This window comes from Oncorhynchus mykiss, chromosome 29, assembly GCF_057628025.1.
Source record: "Oncorhynchus mykiss isolate SJ-2025 chromosome 29, ASM5762802v1, whole genome shotgun sequence".
NCBI classification, from domain to species: Eukaryota; Metazoa; Chordata; class Actinopteri; order Salmoniformes; family Salmonidae; genus Oncorhynchus; species Oncorhynchus mykiss.
The window spans coordinates 44,692,001-44,711,392 of NC_143050.1; the positions used below are offsets into that span (position 1 = coordinate 44,692,001).

Sequence of the window (19,392 nt, forward strand, 5' to 3'; positions counted from 1 at the left end):
CGAAGCATTTTTCTGAAATAAACATTTCAATTTATTGATAGGTCTACTGCATTTCAAACAATTTCTTAAAAACTAAAATATTGCATTAATTACTTTGTTCATAAACAGTTCACACTGAAATCACCAAACAAATATATATAAAATCACATCACTTATCTTTAAATTCTACTGGAAGAGCCAGAAAGATTTTCTGATACTATAAAAAGATGACAATATTACCATTATTGCTCATTTCTGTCATGTTTTTCTATGCTCTCCTATTGCACAGAGAATAAGCTAACGATTAAGTTAGGGAACACACACAACATTGCACTCCTTTAAATAAGTTCTCTACGATTATTCCTAAAGTTACAAAAAACTAGATGTAAAAATCTCATGCAAACTTTTTATGTTCCAAAATGGACGTTCAAAAAGGTTGATTTGCATCAAGAGCGATAAACCTGTTTACAAAAATAGTATGACATTCTGTCAATTGAAAAAGTGAGAAATGATTTAAGTGAATGATTAAACATGTTTGGAGTTTCACCCAAGATCAGATCCTTTTTCAAACCACCTCTGGGGATGGTGCAAATTGTGTGCTTTTCACATTTACTATACTTTATAGTAATAGATAATACAATTGCAAATAAAACGCCTCTCTACCATTTTATAAGAGGTGCAATAATTTGTCGACGGATCATGGTACTACCAAAAATATATTGATAACTGAATTACCATTTTATTTACTTATTAATTTGCCAACACTTGGCTGACCTTTGCCTTCATATTAACCCTGTTGCCAGGAAGCTTTGAGCTGTAGTGCAGCCTTAAAACCTGACATTCCTTTTTGTACAGATTCAATTAAACTAAACTATTACAGTAAACCAGGCGTTGAAAATGTGATATTTGTAACAATATTTCAATATGCAAAAATACTCAAATGGTTAAGAGGAATGTTCTTCTGGAAATCTAAGGCTGTGTAAACACAGGTAGCCCAATTCTGATATTTTGCCAATAATTGGTCTTCTGACCAATCAGATCATATCTTTGGCCCATAATTGGGCAAAAGATCAGAATTAAACTGCATGTTTAAACACAGCCTAAAGACTTGATTGACTGAGTCAATCAGCCACTTGGTCGCTACAGAGCCTCTGTCAATGCCGAGTCAATATTGGGGAAAATACACCAACAAGGAATCAAATCATGCTCTCAAGTATAGACAGTTTTACATCAACAATAGTATATGAAAGTACCTTTATCCTGTATAAAACAACAGTTAGCTTATAGTGTGTTATAGCTTAGTAAACTCAGGGAATAGAAAAACAGGCCATACGTGAATTGCCTTTCTGTTAATCTAACTGTCAAGGAATTATGTGATTTATTGATCTATTCTGTAAATGTGTTCCCTTCAACACATAAGAGTTCCCTTAGCTCAAATTCCTAATACTTCAGTGATATTTTTTACTCTTCACTCTTAGATATTATTCTTTGGACAGAAGAAGGTATTGGAGTGGGTGGGAGTGTAGTGGTTGTCAAAGGCAATGGTAAGTTGGAAGGATAGGAAATAAACAGAGCAACACTAAGAATCGCGCTACTATTCACAGGCTCACTGCAATTACCTTTATTACCAAGACTGAATAGCTGACCTATTTGTTCCAGTAAAACTTTTCCTGTCTTCCTGACAAATGTTTTTTTATCATGTCACTAGTCAACTGAAATAAATACCAGGATTGCGCTCAATTCCATTGAAATCCACTTACATACTAAACTGAACTTGCAAAGTTCAGTGACCAACTGAAGTAATGAGAGGAGTTCATAGTTCATTTGGATGTCTTTCTCATATAAAGATACTTCTAGAAAGGAGGATGTAAACTCAATTCTAGGGAATTCTAGGGAAGGAATGAAGAACTTGAGTAGACGACGAGTTAGTTAGCTTGTTTGCTAATCAGATGGGGTCGTTGCCCTCTCTGAAGTACACCTGTTCCCACACTATGGCGCCCCAGTTGCAGAAGAAGCCCCAGAGGTTGCGCAGCGCACCACGGTCAAACGGGTTCTCTTCAGAGCCGCAGTGCTTGAGGTAGGAGATGCGGTGGCGCGACATGAACTCCCAGGTGGTGGTGTTGAGGGAGACTAGGTAGAGGTGGGAGCCCAGGAGTAGGAGCACGGTGAGGGAGAGCACCGCCACCACCGCCACTGTACCCAGCAGCACGCCATTGCCGCGCAGCCACAGCTGCCAGGTGGGTGCCGTGGTGAAGCCCGACCTGCGTCACAGAACAAGTGAGATTGGCCACACTTCTGAAACAGTGCATCATATGATAAATTGAACAAAAATCATCAAGATCTTCGATCCTGGTTGTGGTGACCCACGGGGTGTGCAAATGTTTTTGTAAACCCTGCATTGCATACCCTGTGGGTCACCACAACCATGTATGAATGGGCTCTGAAGACCCATCTTCACTTACCAGGCCATGTGGAGGCCCCACAGCAGCACCAACAGCTGGACAGCCAGGTAGAGCACGAACCAGCGGTGGTTCCTCTCACCCACGCAGTTCTCGATCCAGGGGCAGTGGTGGTCGTAGCGACGCACGCAGTGCTGACAGGTCTGACAGTGCTTGGATCTCATTGGCTGCTGTTTGGGCACATGAATGGGAAAGGGGGGAAGGAGGAGTTACAGAAAGCTCTTTCTGGTCATAAACTAGTCCACTGACCTGTACTCATATCATATGCCAGCAGCTTATCTTGCCATGACCATAATTGAGTGAGAGAATCTCTTAACAGAGTGAGAGAAGATGGTGTGTCTGTCAGCATCCTAGGATTACATTATCCATCCTAATGTCACCTCAGGAATACATACACACTAAATATACATGTAAACAGGTGTACAAGGCTCAATACTAGGCCCTTTACTGTTCACTATTTACATGAATAATGTTGGTTTGTCTCTGAATAATAATAATAACTGGGGCCTACATATCTAAGCAGTTCTCCAGAAACTCTCATACCACCTCACCTCACTTTTTAATTGGAAAGCAACCCACCATCAGACTCGCTCTCAAGTGTTTAGAGGTTCTGCGGGTCTCCAGAGTCCAGGAAGATTGCTTTTAGTTATTGTGCCCCTAGCGCATATACATGTTATCTGTCGCTTTTGAATTTGACTTGTTGTGATGTGTAATTGAAAATATATTGTATTGAGACTAATCATGTTAATGTATTGTTCCCAGGGCACCCTTGTAAATGAGACGCTGGTCTCAATGGGTTTCCACTGGATAAATAAAGGTTAAAGATAAATACTACAGTAGCCCACTCCATACCTGGAGCAGACAATGACCACAGCGCCGCTGTCGCAGAGACTTGGTTGTTGGGGGAATCATGTCCTGCGTCTCCTCAGCGATGCCAAGGGTGAACTAAAAATGCAGTACAAAGTGCATCGTTTTTTTGTGAGCTGTAATGCATTTCCTGAGCATTGATATGCATTACTGTGTTCGTGTGTTGTGAAGTAAGCAAAACTTGGTTTGACGCACCTGTAAGTCACTACCGTCAGATAGGACAAAGCCAGGATCCATGAGTGAGACAGCAAAGTACAGCAACACCGACACAAGGACCAGCAAGACAAAGAGCACAGGTTGGATGAGCTCTCCCCTCTCCTCTTGCTTCCTCAGGTCTGCAAAACAATAATAAATTAGCAATGTTTACTAACTAGTAGCTACTACTAAAATGTTGGATAATGAAATACGATCAAATAAATGGCCATCAAAAAGGTTAATAATGGAGCCTATGCATCCCATGACATTTTCACTTGCAAATAGCAATTGCTTTGTGTGACACTGCATGAAGTGCTCTAGGAATGACATACCAAGCTATACAGGATCAGGCAAAGGCTTACTAGGTCTATGCCAGCAGAGAGTAATAGGTCATAAGATATGATAACTGTAAGGCAGTTGTATTTATCTAATTTATAAGTAATAGACTATTCATTCAAATCAATGTAACCGAAAGGTCGCAAGATCGAATCCCGAGCAGACAAGGTAAAAATCGTTGGGGGAAAAAAAGTAGTTCTGCCCCTGAACAAGGCAGTTAACCCACTGTTCCTAGACCAGTTAACCCACTGTTCCTAGACCAGTTAACCCACTGTTCCTAGACCAGTTAACCCACTGTTCCTAGACCAGTTAACCCACTGTTCCTAGACCAGTTAACCCACTGTTCCTAGACCAGTTAACCCACTGTTCCTAGACCAGTTAACCCACTGTTCCTAGACCAGTTAACCCACTGTTCCTAGACCAGTTAACCCACTGTTCCTAGACCAGTTAACCCACTGTTCCTAGACCAGTTAACCCACTGTTCCTAGACCAGTTAACCCACTGTTCCTAGACCAGTTAACCCACTGTTCCTAGACCAGTTAACCCACTGTTCCTAGACCAGTTAACCCACTGTTCCTAGACCAGTTAACCTACTGTTCCTAGACCAGTTAACCCACTGTTCCTAGACCAGTTAACCCACTGTTCCTAGGCCAGTTAACCCACTGTACCTAGACCAGTTAACCCACTGTTCCTAGACCAGTTAACCCACTGTTCCTAGACCAGTTAACCCACTGTTCCTAGACCAGTTAACCCACTGTTCCTAGACCAGTTAACCCACTGTTCCTAGACCAGTTAACCCACTATTCCTAGACCAGTTAACCCACTGTTCCTAGACCTGTTCCTAGACCAGTTAACCCACTGTTCCTAGACCAGTTAACCCACTGTTCCTAGACCTGTTCCTAGACCAGTTAAACCCACTGTTCCTAGACCAGTTAACCCACTGTTCCTAGACCAGTTAACCCACTGTTCCTAGACCTGTTCCTAGACCAGTTAACCCACTGTTCCTAGACCAGTTAACCCACTGTTCCTAGACCTGTTCCTAGACCAGTTAACCCACTGTTCCTAGACCAGTTAACCCACTGTTCCTAGACCTGTTCCTAGACCAGTTAACCCACTGTTCCTAGACCAGTTAACCCACTGTTCCTAGACCTGTTCCTAGACCAGTTAACCCACTGTTCCTAGACCAGTTAACCCACTGTTCCTAGACCTGTTCCTAGACCAGTTAACCCACTGATCCTAGGCCGTCATTGTAAATAAGAATTTCTTCTTAACTGACTTACCTAATTAAATAAAGGTAAAAGAATATATAAAAAAATGAGTACATTTCCCTAATTGGAATATAGTCTTATCTTACACAGACTGTGGTTTATGAGATTAGTCCAACTATCTTGACCAATAAGAACCTTAGTTACTTTTATCAGCTACCTAATTGGCTGCTTTGTTGATCGTGTTGGTGGCACTTCGATCAAAGATACAGGTAAATAACTAACCTACGATTTATCATCATCGTTTCCAAAGGGAGCAAATAAAGCACAGCGGGCAGAACAAGCAAGGAGTTGGGCAGAGCCACGCACAAGCTAGAAAGATCCAATTGGCGCATTTTAGCATGTACTTAAGGCACAGATACTCTGAAAAGTGCGCCTGTGCAATAACTAATTTTGCTGCCGCATTCCTTCTACACTAAGCAAATTTGGCAAAGTGTTAAGTCTACAAAACTTAGCGCGCACTCTGTTCGTAACTGCCCTTTCCCACGTGGACAAAAGGAACACCTATGTGAGGATGCTATTCATTGACTACAGCTCAGCGTTCAACACCATAGTGCCCTCAAAGCTCATCACTAAGCTAAGGACCCTGGGACTAAACACCTCCCTCTGCAACTGGATCCTGGACTTCCTGACAGGCCGCCCCTGGTGGTAAGGGTAGGTAACAACACAACCACCACACTGATCCCCAACACGGGAGCCCCTCAGGGGTGCGTGCTCAGCCCCCACCCCTGTACTCCCTGTTCACTCATGACTGCACGGCCAGGTACGACTCCAACACCATCATTAAGTTTGCTGATGACACAACAGTGGTAGAAATTGTCAAAAAGACTCCAGCCACCCTAGTCATAGACTGTTCTCTCTGCTACTACAAGGCAAGTGGTACCGGAGCGCCAAGTCTAGGTCCAAAAGTCTTCTTAACAGATTCCAACCCATAAGACTACCGGGCAGCTAATCAAATGTCTACCCAGACCACCCCCCCTCTTATTTATGTATTTTTTACTTAACACTTTATTTTATTTTATTTAACAGATTCTAGTTTTGGGAAACTGTACTGAAATCAAATTTCATTGATGAGAAAATACAGCAGATTGTCAGCCAAGTTTCATCTAACTCCATCTTCTCCCACTTTCCTCCACGCAATGGCACTGGACTTCCCCACAACACCATATTTGGTGATAAGTGGAAGTGTGGTTTGATGGTATGCATTACAGTGTAATAATGCATATGCCATCTATGCATTACAGCCGTGCAACGGATACTGGCATCTGAAAATGAATTTAAATTCAGTGCACTTACCTGTATCATGTAGGAAGAGTATCAGTGTTATTACCCATGTCAGGATAACGTGCGCGGTTCTTACAATAAATCCTGACCCGAACACATTTTTGAACATCCTAGCATTTTTCAACACGTAGCAATAGACTGGTACCGGTATGCATCAGGTTACGAGAACTGGCCTACTATAGTTAGCTAACAAAATGCATTTAGCTAACTAGCCTTTATCACTATCGTCCCACATAACCGTAGCTAGCGGTCAGCGTTACTGTATCCAGTTATCTTGCCAACTAACCCAACAGCTCGAGGTTTCTCTCCAAATGGCGACTGGAATGGTCTAACATGAACTAAATTCCGAAATTAACATGCCAAGCTTGCTGGTTAGACACATACAACCTTAAAACTAGTGTGCTAGCTACATTTATTCCTAATCACCAAAATAGCATTCAATCATTTCCGCTCTAATAAATATGACCAGAACGTCTCTGAAGGGCTGCAATATTATTGTCCAGGGTTGCTGGCGTGCCTTTGGATACGCTCATTCTATTGGTCATTGCATTCACGTGGTATATGTATGACATCATTGTGTACATATATTTTTGTTGTGTTCATGTGCTCTCAGAAGTTCAGAACACTGACTGGGAAAGTCGTGCAGCATTCATGTACTATCTAAAATAGCTCCAATGCTGTTTTTATAAACTTCCAAATCAGAAATATGAGTTGAACATACCAACAACAATAAAGTGTAACAGTAGGCTACTGTACTGGAAACTGAATCATCATCTGAATGTTTAACAGAGACGAAGCCATGGCAGGGCAAGGCTGGGCAGAGGCCCTGCCAGATTGAACACTGACTTTAAAATATATATACAAAATAAAAATAATAATTTGATTTGTTGTTTGTATTGTCTCCTGACTAATCAGACATTTTGAAAAATGCAGTAGAAGGTTCCTGGGATCTAATTGGTTATATCACACTCATATGGTACCACTACCCTTAACCACACCGCTAACCTTATGCCTAATATACAGTGATTCATATTGGAGGCATTTCCACTTACCATATTTGACCTTAGAACATATTTTTTAATTCAAATGTAATGCAAATGTCACCTAAATATGAAAAAGTATGAATCATTGTTAATGTTTAGACAATTTTTCCTATATCATGAATACATTCAAGTTACTGAGACTTTTTGCTAGTGGGGGACTTTTATTTTGAACATTTCCGAAATTCCGTGACACGGAAGTACTTTTTTCCCTCCAATGAAGAGACATACTTTCCGGAGCAAAGTCAAATTTGCTGCAAATTGACCTCCCTAGCCTTCTCATCTGAAAGAACGACCTCTTTACAAAATCATGCCGTTCATTGATTTAGAAAGTAATTTACCTGAGAGTACGTTTTCTGAGGATTTCTTGAAAAAGCTGTGCTCCAAAACAGCCGCTGTTCTAGGGAAACACGAAGAGGTGAGTAGGCTACTGCATCAATAATGTTACTGAGTGAAGTTAAGTTTTGCCTCACTCCATATGTCTGCCTTTGATACATTGCATTGTTGAGATTACTGTCAGCTAGCTGTAGCCTAGTTGTCGAACTCAAGCCTTGCCGTCTACAGTATTGAATGGGCTAGCTGTAGCCTTGCTCACGAGAACTCAAGGCCTTATCCCAAGGGTTCTCAGCTATAATCACCGTTTACCAGTGGGACCATGTGAATTACAATCCCGACGCTCTGTTTTAACATTTGGAAACGTAAATAATAATTGCGTGCAATACTTTTCACGAAACATGGAACTTGTCTTTCATATAAGCGAGAAATAATCTTTAAAAAAACACTTACTGTGTAGCAGGTTTGCACATATCCATACGGCTGTGTGCATCGAGCTGATGAACAAGGCTTCTGCTACACTTCCTCCATAGTTACACTTACACACAGCTGTTCGATCATGCAAGATCGCTTATTAGCGCAAGTGTTCGCCTCTGTCTTGTCGGTCTTCCGTCAACAAGCGCTGTAAAATAGATGTCCGTGTGCGAACACTAACTCTAACTCATTTTTAACCATAACATGTTTTATATTTGTTGTATACAATCTAAATGGACCAAAAAGAGACAATATAAAAAACTGTCAATGGCAATGTGAGAAAATGATGGTAACTAGTCTGGCCCTAATTCAGGTTGTCTTTTTTCCCCCCAGACCCCCCTCACAGAAAGAATGGATCATCCTCATGTTAGTCAAGGCTCTCTATGGCAGGTTCAGCAACTGATGGAGCTGACTTAAATTAGTAAGCAGCTGATGTGCCAAAAAGCCACAAAACATTATCAGCCAGCTGGTGCTCATAGCAAGCCTCACCAGACCGCTTCAGTCCATATCGAATGTACAGGATGGAGTTAAGGGTCTGCAAGGACATCCGATTTCTAAGTTTGCTTTTTACCACACTCATCTGGCTAAATACTCTCTCGACTTCAGCATTCGAGTGTGGCAAGGACAACACAGACACCGCAGCCATGGCAAGTTCTTGAAACGGGTTGATATCAGCTGCACCCCTGAACTTCCAAATCTCACTCCAGAAGCCCAGTGTGTTGTTTGTTTCATTCCATTTACTAAGATGGATGGCACGCCATTGCTGGACCATCTTGTCTATCTCTGCAGGGGAGTAGCCAAGGAGCTTGGCTATTTTTTTTTCTATTTCTCCAGGGCTCTTATTGTGCTTTAGAGTTTCCTCCACATTGAAAGCTGACATGTACTGCAATGCTTCGATGTTGTCCGGCAGTCTCACCCTAAACTCATTAGTGAGGGAGATGGTGAAGGCTACACAATGCTTTGATGTTGTCCGGCAGTCTCACCCTCAACTCATTAGTGAGGGAGATGGTGAAGGCTACACAATGCTTCGATGTTGTCCGGCAGTCTCACCCTCAACTCATTAGTGAGGGAGATGGTGAAGGCTACACAATGCTTCGATGTTGTCCTTCAGTCTCACTCTCAACTCATTAGTGAAGGAGATGGTGAAGGCTACACAATGCTTCGATGTTGTCCGGCAGTCTCACCCTCAACTCATTAGTGAGGGAGATGGTGAAGGCTACACAATGCTTCGATGTTGTCCTTCAGTCTCACTCTCAACTCATTAGTGAGGGAGATGGTGAAGGCTACACACCATTTTCAGACATTGTTTTCATCCTTAGGCACAAGGTGGAGCTCAGCTGCCTTTGACTCAAAAAGGTAACCAAGGTACAGTTTGGGACTGATGTATCCATCTATTGGCCCTTTGAGTACATCAACATTTGCCAGTGGATTCAGCACCCTGCTGCTCACAGACTTGATCAGGCTAACCAAGCTGTCAAGTAGCTTAAGAGGATCTACTTGCTCTCCCTCAAAAGCCTTGATGGCCAACTGTACCTCACCCAGCACAACTGTACCTCACCCAGCACAACTGTACCTCACCCAGCACAACTGTACCTCACCCAGCACTACTGTACCTCACCCAGCACTACTGTACCTCACCCAGCACAACTGTACCTCACCCAGCACAACTGTACCTCACCCAGCACAACTGTACCTCACCCAGCACTACTGTACCTCACCCAGCACTACTGTACCTCACCCAGCACTACTGTACCTCACCCAGCACTACTGTACCTCACCCAGCACTGACTTCAAAAAAGTCAGATCCAACATGTTTTGAGGATCACTGTACATGGAGTATAAAACCTCAGCCATGTTGCAGTGTTCACTGGACTTGGTGACTGCGAAATGCAGCCTCCTCCCACTGGTCCAGAATGCGTGAAATCACGGGTTCAATGGAGAGCCAACGTGTGGCACACACCTTGGTTATCTGTAAAGGTTTCTCTCCACAGTTGATGGTCTCATATTTGGCCTTGTAGGCCTCCCTGCGCTTTGGAGACCCTGACAATAAGTCTCTCGTACCAAGTACTCCACACTACGGGGGATGATGTCATTGGAAGCATGACTTACAGCAAGCTGCAGAGTGGCACACACAGCGAATAAGAACCAGATATTTGAGGCCATACTCCTCCTTCAGCACTTTATGGACCCCATTGTTAATCCCCGTCATAACAGAGGCATTGTCAGTCCTTATCCCAAGGAGTTTCTCTTTTTTAAGACGACACTTCTCGAGGAAAGCCACAACCGCACAGGGCTATAGATTTGGCATCTCCTCCCTCCAACTCAACAAGCCCCAGAAATGTTGATAGAATTGTCTGCTTGGTGTCACTAAAGTACCTTATCACAACCCCCAGGTACTTAGAAACACTTACATCCGTGGACTCATCGAGGAGGAGGCTGGTCACCCACATCTGCGACCAACTTTTTCAGAAAGTATGGTGCTAGAACCATTAATCATTTCTGTGCACGTTGTCCTGTGCATTTTGAAGTGGGTAGCAGCAGCGGAGTCTGAGAAAGCAGCTCTACATGCTCCAATGTGATCACATGCCAGCATGGAACAGTGTTCAACGATAGCTAATGCCATGGTGGCTTCAGCCTTTTTTGCAGAGTCTATTTTTTTAACCATAAATGGCAGCTTGTTTTGGGTGGAACTGTTATAAGGCTTTGCCTTTTGAGTATGTTTTTGAGTTGTCATGTGTTTTTTTTACATCACTAAGTTTGGCGTAGAAATCAGCCTTACAATACAGGCAGTAGGCTCGTGTATCATCTCCAATAAACGGCTTCAGCCAGCCTTTGAATTCAGGGTTTGATTCCCACTCCTTTCTGTATTTTTGAGTGTACAGTTTAGACTGAGACATGATAAGCTAGCCAGCTAGATGTTTAGCTTATGTCACAGAGAGGCACACACACAGTGGACAAGGTGAGTAAGTGAGTAAATTACTGAGGCTGTGTTAGTCAAATGCAGTGATTTATTTTTGTGCAGTGATTTATTTTAGATAAATAATTTTTTTACATTTACATCCCGCCCTGAATGTAAGCAAGCGGGCGCTTTCCGAATGCGCAATTCATTTGCAGTCTGGACGCGGAGGGGTGAACATCTCCTGCTCTGACTGCAGCTGGGAGGGCCTCCTGCGCGAGGACTGGGCCTCCTGCGCGAGGACTGGGCCTCCTGCGCGAGGACTGGGCCTCCTGCGCGAGGACTGGGCCTCCTGCGCGAGGACTGGGCCTCCTGCGTGAGGACTGGGCCTCCTGCGAGTGCTATGGGACGGTGGTGGGGCCCACGGCAGCATCCGCTGCTCGTTGAGAAGAGTAAGAACGATACGTGCTTTCACGTCAGAGTCTCCAAAAGTCTCCAATAACGCTAGATTTGTCGCTAGTCGATATTTTTGAAAATGTGTTGCTAGAGGGATCTGAATACTCGCTAAATATAGTGACGAAGTTGCTAAGTTGGCTACACTGAGCGTCAGGGCTCTTAAATAATCACACCCCCTTGACATAACACATTTTGTTGTGTTACAAGGTGGATTAAAATAGTTTTAATTTAAAATGATAAACGATAATCTAAACGATATACACTAAATACTCGGATGGATTCAAACTTTTGTCAAATAATTATGAAAAATAACACTCATGTTTACATAAGTATTCATCCCCCTGAGTCAATGTGACAAGTTAGAATCACCTTTGAGTCTTTCTGGGTAAGACTCTTAAGAGCTTTGCACATCTGGGTTTTACAATATTTGCACATTATTCTTTAAAAAAATTATTCAAGCCCTGTTAAGTTGGTTTTTCATCATTGCTCGACAGCCATTTTAAGTCTTGCCATAGATTTTCAGGCCACTCAGGAACATTCAGTCATCTTGGTAACCAACTGTATATTTGACCTTGTATTTTCGGTTATTGTCCTGCTGAAAGGTGAATGTCTCCCAGTGTCTGTCGGAAAGAAGACTGAACCAAGTTTTCCTCTAGGATTTTGCCTGTGCTTAGCTCTTTTCCATTTATTTTTATCCTAAAAACTCCCTAGTTCTTGCCGATGACAAGCATGCCCATAACATGACACAGCCACCACCATGCTTGAAAATATGAAGAGTGGTAGTCATTGATGTGTTGTGTTGGATTTTCCCCAAACATAACGTGTTGTATTGAGGACATGAAGTTAATTTGTTTTCCCAATTTATGGTCGTTTTTCTTTAGTTCCTTTTAGGGCTGACACCAATTAGTCGATAAGCTGTTGGTCAACCAAGATATTTTGTTAGTCGAGCAGTAGCATATATTCTACATTACCAAAAGTATGTGGACATCTGCTCTTCAAACATCTCATTCTAAAATCATTGGCATTAATATGGAATTGGTCCCCCTATTTTCTGCTATAACAGCCTCTACTCTTCTGGAAAGGCTTTCCACTAATGTTGGAACATTGCTGCAGGGACTTGCTTCCATTCAGCCACGAGCATTAGTGAGGTCGGGCACTGATGTTGGGCGATTAGGCCTGGCTCGCAGTTGGCATTCCAATTCATCCCAAAGGTGTTCGATAGGGTTGAAGTCATTGCTCTGTGCAGGCCAGTCAAGTTCTTCCACACTCATCTTGACAAACCATTGCTGTATGGGCCTCGCTTTGTGCACGGGGGCATTGTCATGCTGAAACAGGAAAAGATCTTCCCCATGTTGCCACAAAGTTGGAAGCACAGAATCGTCAAGACCCGCCTTTCTTAAAGTATGGGACCTGTTAATTTTTTACATTTTAAAATTTTATTTCACCTTTATTTAACCAGGTAGGCTAGTTGAGAACAAGTTCTCATTTGCAACTGCGACCTGGCCAAGATAAAGCGTAGCAATTTGACACATACAACAACACAGAGTTACACATGGAGTAACACAAACATACAGTCAATAATACAGTAGAACAAAAATAAAACAAAAATTCTATATACAGTGAGTGCAAATGAGGTAAGATAAGGAAATAAATAGGCCATGGTGGTGAAGTAATTACAATATAACAATTAAACACTGGAATGGTAGATCGGCAGAAGATGAATGTGCAGGTAGAGATACTGGGGTGCAAAGGAGCAAGATAAATAAATACAGTATGGGGATGAGGTAGGTAGATAGATAGGATAAGTACATGTGCAGGGATCTGTAAAATGCTCTGACAGCTGGTGCTTAAAGCTAGTAAGGGAGATGTGAGTCTCCAGCTTCAGAGATTTTTGCATTTCGTTCCAGTCATGGGCAGCAGAGAACTGGAAGGAAAGACAACCAAAGGAGGAATTGGCTTTGGGGGTGACCAGTGAGATATACCTGCTGGAGCGTGTGCTACGAGTGGGTGCTGCTATGGTGACCAGTGAGCTGAGATAAGGTGGGGCTTTACCTAGCAGAGACTTGTAGATAACCTGTAGCCAGGGGGTTTGGCGACGAGTATGAAGCGAGAGCCAACCAACAAGAGCGTACAGGTCGCAATGGTGGGTAGTGTATGGGGCTTTGGTGACAAAACGCATGGCACTGTGATAGACTGCATCCAGTTTGTTGAGTAGGGTATTGGAGGCTATTTTATAGATGACATCACTGAAGTCAAGGATCGGTAGGATGGTCAGTTTTACGAGGGTATGTTTGGCAGCATGAGTGAAGGATGCTTTGTTGTGATATAGGAAGCCAATTCTAGATTTAATTTTGGATTGGAGATGCTTAATGTGAGTCTGGAAGGAGAGTTTACAGTCTAACCAGACACCCAGGTATTTGTAGGGGTGCAAAGGTGGGTCGTGACGTGTCAGTGTACATTTTATAAACGTTTCATTAATTACTGTAATTGATTTGGCCATGTGCATCTGTGCTCTCTGTTCAGTGCGCTTTCTGCTTTACACAGAATTTCTCATTTGGATCCCATGATTAAAAAGTTAAGAACCCCTGGTCTAGACTGTCATTGTACCATGACAGTCAATGTGCCTGAACCATGAAAAACAGCTCAAGACTATTATTCCTCCTCCAACAAACTTTATAGTTGGCACTACATTCAGGCACATTGAAAGTCACTGAGCTCTTCAGTAAGGCCATTCTAATGCCAATGTTTGTCTATGGAGATTGCATGGCTGTGTGCTCTTAAAAAAATATATTATACACCTGTCAGCAACGGGTGTGGCTGAAGTAGCAGAATCCACTCATTTGAAGGGGTGTCCACATACAAAGTACGTGTAAAATATACAGCACCAGTCAAAAGTTGACACACCTACTCATTCCAGGGTTTTTCTTTATTTTTAATATTTTCTACATTGTAGGATTGTAGGATAGTGAATGTTTAACAAAAAAAATACACTGCTCAAAAAAATAAAGGGAACACTTAAACAACACAATGTAACTAAACTCTAAGTCAATCACACTTCTGTTAAATCAAACTGTCCACTTAGGAAGCAACACTGATTGACAATACATTTCACATGCTGTTGTGCAAATGGAATAGACAACAGGTGGAAATTATAGGCATTTAGCAAGACACCCCCAATAAAGGAGTGGTTCTGCAGGTGGGGACCACAGAGCACTTCTCAGTTCCTATGCTTCCTGGCTGATGTTTTGGTCACTTTTGAATGCTGGCGGTGCTTTCACTCTAGTGGTAGCATGAGACGGAGTCTACAACTCACACAAGTGGCTCAGGTAGTGCAGCTCATCTAGGATGGCACATCAATGCGAGATGTGGCAAGAAGGTTTGCTGTGTCTGTCAGCGTAGTGTCCAGAGCATGGAGGCGCTACCAGGAGACAGGCCAGTACATCAGGAGACGTGGAGGGGGCCGTAGGAGTGCAACAACCCAGGAGCAGGACCGCTACCTCCGCCTTTGTGCAAGGAGGAGCACTGCCAGAGCCCTGCAAAATGACCAACAGCAGGCCACAAATGTGCCTGCAAATGTGCTCTGCAAAATGACCAACAGCAGGCCACAAATGTGCATGTCTGCTCAAACGGTCAGAAACAGACTCCATGAGGGTGGTATGAGGGCCCAACGTCCACAGGTGGGGGTTGTGCTTACAGCCCAACACCGTGCAAGACGTTTGGCATTTGCCAGAGAACACCAAGATTGGCAAATTTGCCACTGGCGCCCTGTGCTCATCACAGATGAAAGCAGGTTCACACTGAGCCATGTGACAGATGTGACAGTCTGGAGACGCAGTGGAGAACGTTCTGCTGCCTGCAACATCCTCCAGCATGACCGGTTTGGCGGTGGGTCAGTCATGGTGTGGGATGGCATTTCTTTGGGGGGCCGCACAGGCTACCTCTGGCGAGCACATGAAGGGCTAACTGCCATTAGGTACCGAGATGAGATCCTCAGACCCCTTGTGAGACCATATGCTGGTGCGGTTGGCCCTGGGTTCCTCCTACTGCAAGACAATGCTAGACCTCATGTGGCTGGAGTGTGTCAGCAGTTCCTGCAAGAGGAAGGCATTGATGCTATGGACTGGCCCAACCGTTCCCCAGACCTGAATCCAATTGAACACATCTGTGACATCATGTCTCGCTCCATCCACCAACGCCACAGACTGTCCAGGAGTTGGCAGATGCTTTAGTCCAGGTCTGGGAGGAGATCCCTCAGGAGACCATCCGCCACCTCATCAGGAGCATGCCCAGGCGTTGTAGGGAGGTCATACAGGCACGTGGAGGCCACACACACTACTGAGCCTCATTTTGACTTGTTTTAAGGACATTACATCAAAGCCTGTAGTGTGGTTTTCCACTTTAATTTTGTGTGACTCCAAATCCAGACCTCCATGGGTTGATAAATTTGATTTCCATTGATAATTTCCATTGAAAAAAGTATTCAATAAGAATATTTCATTAATTCAGATCTAGGATGTTTTATTTTAGTGTTCCCTTTATTTTTTTTGAGCAGTGTGTATATACACACACACACACACACACACACACACACACAGTTGAAGTCGGAAGTTTACATACATTTAGGTTGGAGTCATTAAAACTAATTGTTCAACCACTCCACAAATTTCTTGTTAACAAATTATAGTATTTTACCTTTATTTAACTAGGCAAGTCTGTTAAGAACAAATTCTTATTTTCAATGACGGCCTAGGAACAGTGGGTTAACTGCCTGTTCAGGGGCAGAACGATAGATTTGTACCTTGTCAGCTCGGGGGTTTGAACTTGCAACCTTCCGGTCACTAGTCCAACGCGCTAACCACTAGTCATTTTTCCAACAATTGTTTACAGATTATTTCACTTATATTTCACTGTATCACAATTTCAGTGGGTCAGATGTTCACATACACTAAGTTGACTGTGCCTTAAAAAAATTGGAAAATTCCAGAAAATGATTGCATGGCATTAGAAGCTTCTGAAAGGCTAATTGACATAATTTGAGTAAATTGGAGGTGTACCTGTGGATGTATTTCAAGGCCTACCTTCAAACTCAGTGCCTCTTTGCTTGACATCATGGGAAAATCAAAAGAAATCAGCCAAGACCTCAGAAAAAAAATTGTAGACGAAGTCTGGTTCGTCCTTGGAAGCAATTTCCAAATGCCTGAAGGTACCACGTTCATCTGTACAAACAATAGTACGCAAGTATAAACACCATGGGACCACGCAGCCGTCATACCGCTCAGGAAGGAGATGTGTTCTGTCTCAGAGAGATGAGGGAACTTAGAGATAATTGTGGGGTACAGAGGTAAGGTAGTCATTCAAAAATAATTTTAAACACTTACTGCACACAGTGAGTCCATTCAACTTATTATATGACATGTTAAACACAGTTTTACTCCTGTACTTATGCCTCATGCCGTAACAAAGGGGTTGAATACTTGTAAAAATGTCTAAAAACATAATTCCACTTTGACATCAGGGGGTATTGTGTGTAGGCCAGTGGCACAAAATCTCAACTTAATCAATTTTAATTTCAGGCTGTAACACAACACAATGTGGAAAAAGTCAAGGGTGTGAATACTTTCTGAAGGCACTATCGTTAGCGGCTATCAAGGTTTTAACTCCAGTGTCCATATTTAAATACTTAGATATAGCTTAGCTAGCTAATTCTATTCAAAAATGGTGCTTGTGTGTATTTTATGTTGTCTGTTTTCCATGCAGAGAATGATGCTGGTGGTGAAACCAGGACTGCCAATGCTCATGGGTGGAACTTGTGCTCCTTGCGTGATACTGTCCGTGTCCGCCATCGGTGTCACTGACACTGCTGAGAAGAACAAGGAACACAGTGCCAATATCTTCCCTTTCCTTACAGGAGAACTTGGACTTACTGAAGACCGGTTAGAAGCTGACTATGCTACAAATCATTCATTTATTTTACCTTAGTACTATCCTCTATTGCAGAGCTTTGGCTCTGTTCTAATGATAGACAAATATGTTTTATGCATAAGATAAGAGGATTTTGCATTTCTGCATTGGTGTGGATAAAGGGCAGTATGTCATATGATACCTTCTCAGATTGAAAGATGGAGTGTCTCTGTATGTCAGTTCCTGTACCCGGCCTGCCTGCAGACTCTTTAAAGCCCAACTCAACTTTGACTCAAGAAACAGATGAAAAATTCTAGTTATCTGTTATACCATGGTGTGTCTGGATTTATGGACAGTTCATATGTCTAGGTTATTACTACCATGAGGTATTGATTACAGCCTAACTACCTATGCTTGTAAGGGGTTGCACAGGATATCTTGCAACACCATATAGCATTCAAAGTATGTATTGACTTTATATTGCATTAAATAGAATATTGCATTTAGTAGATTTAAATTATAGCCACATGGTCTTATGTATTGAAAACCATATACAGGAATCTAATTGTAGGTGAACTTGTATTCCACAGGGTCATGATTAGGTTCTATGTCCTGGAGCCACATCAGGTTGGAAAGAAAGGAACTGTTATGAGTTACCTGTAGGAGGAACTTTCTGCACCAGAATGACTTCACACATCTGTTCCACAACAGTTACCAAACCCCGGCAGTGGGTTTCCACCACTCAATTGGACATGACATACCATATGACAAAGACCTGTATTGGATTTTATCACTATGGTATTTGACCCCGTGAATCTATGTCCTGGAAACGCATTCATTTATATTGCGACAGTAAACCAGAACCTCACATTTGACAAGCTAGATGATATAAGAATATATTCATGTTTGATTAGAGGAAATGTAAACCAATTGACCTTTTTTCAAAGCTATTACTATGTAAGTTCATCTATTCATGTCATATCTCAACCATCTGATAATGTGGTTGAGATGTTTTTTTCTGCTATGTTTTGTTAGTAAGAACCACAATGACTAGCATAGATGATGGACTAGTATTAACAGTAAATCTTTAAGTACGTACTGTGCAATGGAATTCAGGTAAATGTCAATGGCCGCTGTGAAACACCATTCTATGCATTTGTTAAGAGTATAGAAGTAGATAAGGACATAACAGTGTTGCATTAACTAACATGCACTCTGTATTTGTGAAGGACTATGCTTAGTAAATTGACATGTAATATATTCCTTTCAATTTCAGTCCTTTTAATATATGAGTATCAAGTAAATGTTGTGAAGGCTTTGCTGTACTGGATAACTTATTTGTATTGCTTTTAATCTTTTTAAATGAATATCTTATTAACACTTTGTTCTAGCTAGCTATTTGTGTAGGTAGCTATCAAGTAAACCCAATGATAATAGTGTAGGTGATAATGATAATAGTATATATATTTAAGAAGTGTCTAGTCATACTAGAAGTAAAAGTACTTAAATTATTGTGTCCCGCATGACTAAATTATTTACTGGATTTAATGTCTTGCCAATATTTCTTTACACTCAACACGAAGAGTGGAAGGGTTTTAAAATAATACAAGGTGCAAATGTGACATTGAACAGCTAGATATTTAGGAAAAGTGGACTGTAAACCAATGTAAAAATGTAGCTATCTTTCCATGTGATACAGCCCACTGAAGGCAACAAAAAAAAATAAACATTTAGGATGTGTGCTTTCTGTCCATACATTATTGTTCGTCTTGAAAAGTTTGCCTTGCAACAGCACCTGCTGGGTCAGTTTATTAGTATAATGTAATTTTGTTTAAAATGGCAAGGAACATGTCAATGATACTTATGCTATGATGCTGGTAAACTTGTCTCGCGCACCTCTTTTTTTA

General features: G+C 42.2%; 2 protein-coding genes across 2 annotated transcripts; one reads left to right on the top strand and one right to left on the bottom strand.

Annotated features, from left to right (window-relative positions):
- Positions 1-7: 7 nt before the first annotated feature.
- On the bottom strand, positions 8-6,924 carry LOC110509491 (palmitoyltransferase ZDHHC12-B). The gene is made up of 5 exons (XM_021590385.3): positions 6,398-6,924; positions 3,501-3,640; positions 3,291-3,383; positions 2,442-2,608; positions 8-2,240 (listed from the first exon to the last, which is right to left on the bottom strand). Exons 1-5 carry the CDS (start codon positions 6,492-6,494, stop codon positions 1,925-1,927), a joined length of 813 nt encoding a protein of 270 aa, XP_021446060.2. The 5' UTR covers positions 6,495-6,924; the 3' UTR covers positions 8-1,924.
- Positions 6,925-7,640: 716 nt separating this feature from the next.
- Positions 7,641-19,225, top strand: LOC110509492 (D-dopachrome decarboxylase-A). The gene is made up of 3 exons (XM_021590386.3): positions 7,641-7,843; positions 17,342-17,517; positions 18,076-19,225. The coding sequence occupies exons 1-3, from the start codon at positions 7,736-7,738 to the stop codon at positions 18,146-18,148; spliced, it is 357 nt and encodes a 118-aa protein (XP_021446061.1). The 5' UTR covers positions 7,641-7,735; the 3' UTR covers positions 18,149-19,225.
- Positions 19,226-19,392: the final 167 nt, after the last annotated feature.

What these genes read in the sequence shown, in the direction of transcription:
- LOC110509491 (XM_021590385.3), bottom strand. Translation starts at nt 6,494, where the DNA reads ATGTTCAAAAATGTGTTCGGGTCAGGATTTATTGTAAGAACCGCGCAC. An exon ending in ACTCTTCCTACATGATACAG is followed by an intron (nt 3,641 to 6,397) that starts GTAAGTGCACTG and finishes ATTGTTTTGCAG; the next exon opens with ACCTGAGGAAGCAAGAGGAG. An exon ending in CTGACGGTAGTGACTTACAG is followed by an intron (nt 3,384 to 3,500) that starts GTGCGTCAAACC and finishes CTGCATTTTTAG; the next exon opens with TTCACCCTTGGCATCGCTGA.
- LOC110509492 (XM_021590386.3), top strand. Translation starts at nt 7,736, where the DNA reads ATGCCGTTCATTGATTTAGAAAGTAATTTACCTGAGAGTACGTTTTCT. An exon ending in TTCTAGGGAAACACGAAGAG is followed by an intron (nt 7,844 to 17,341) that starts GTGAGTAGGCTA and finishes TTTTCCATGCAG; the next exon opens with AGAATGATGCTGGTGGTGAA. An exon ending in CTTGGACTTACTGAAGACCG is followed by an intron (nt 17,518 to 18,075) that starts GTTAGAAGCTGA and finishes TGTATTCCACAG; the next exon opens with GGTCATGATTAGGTTCTATG.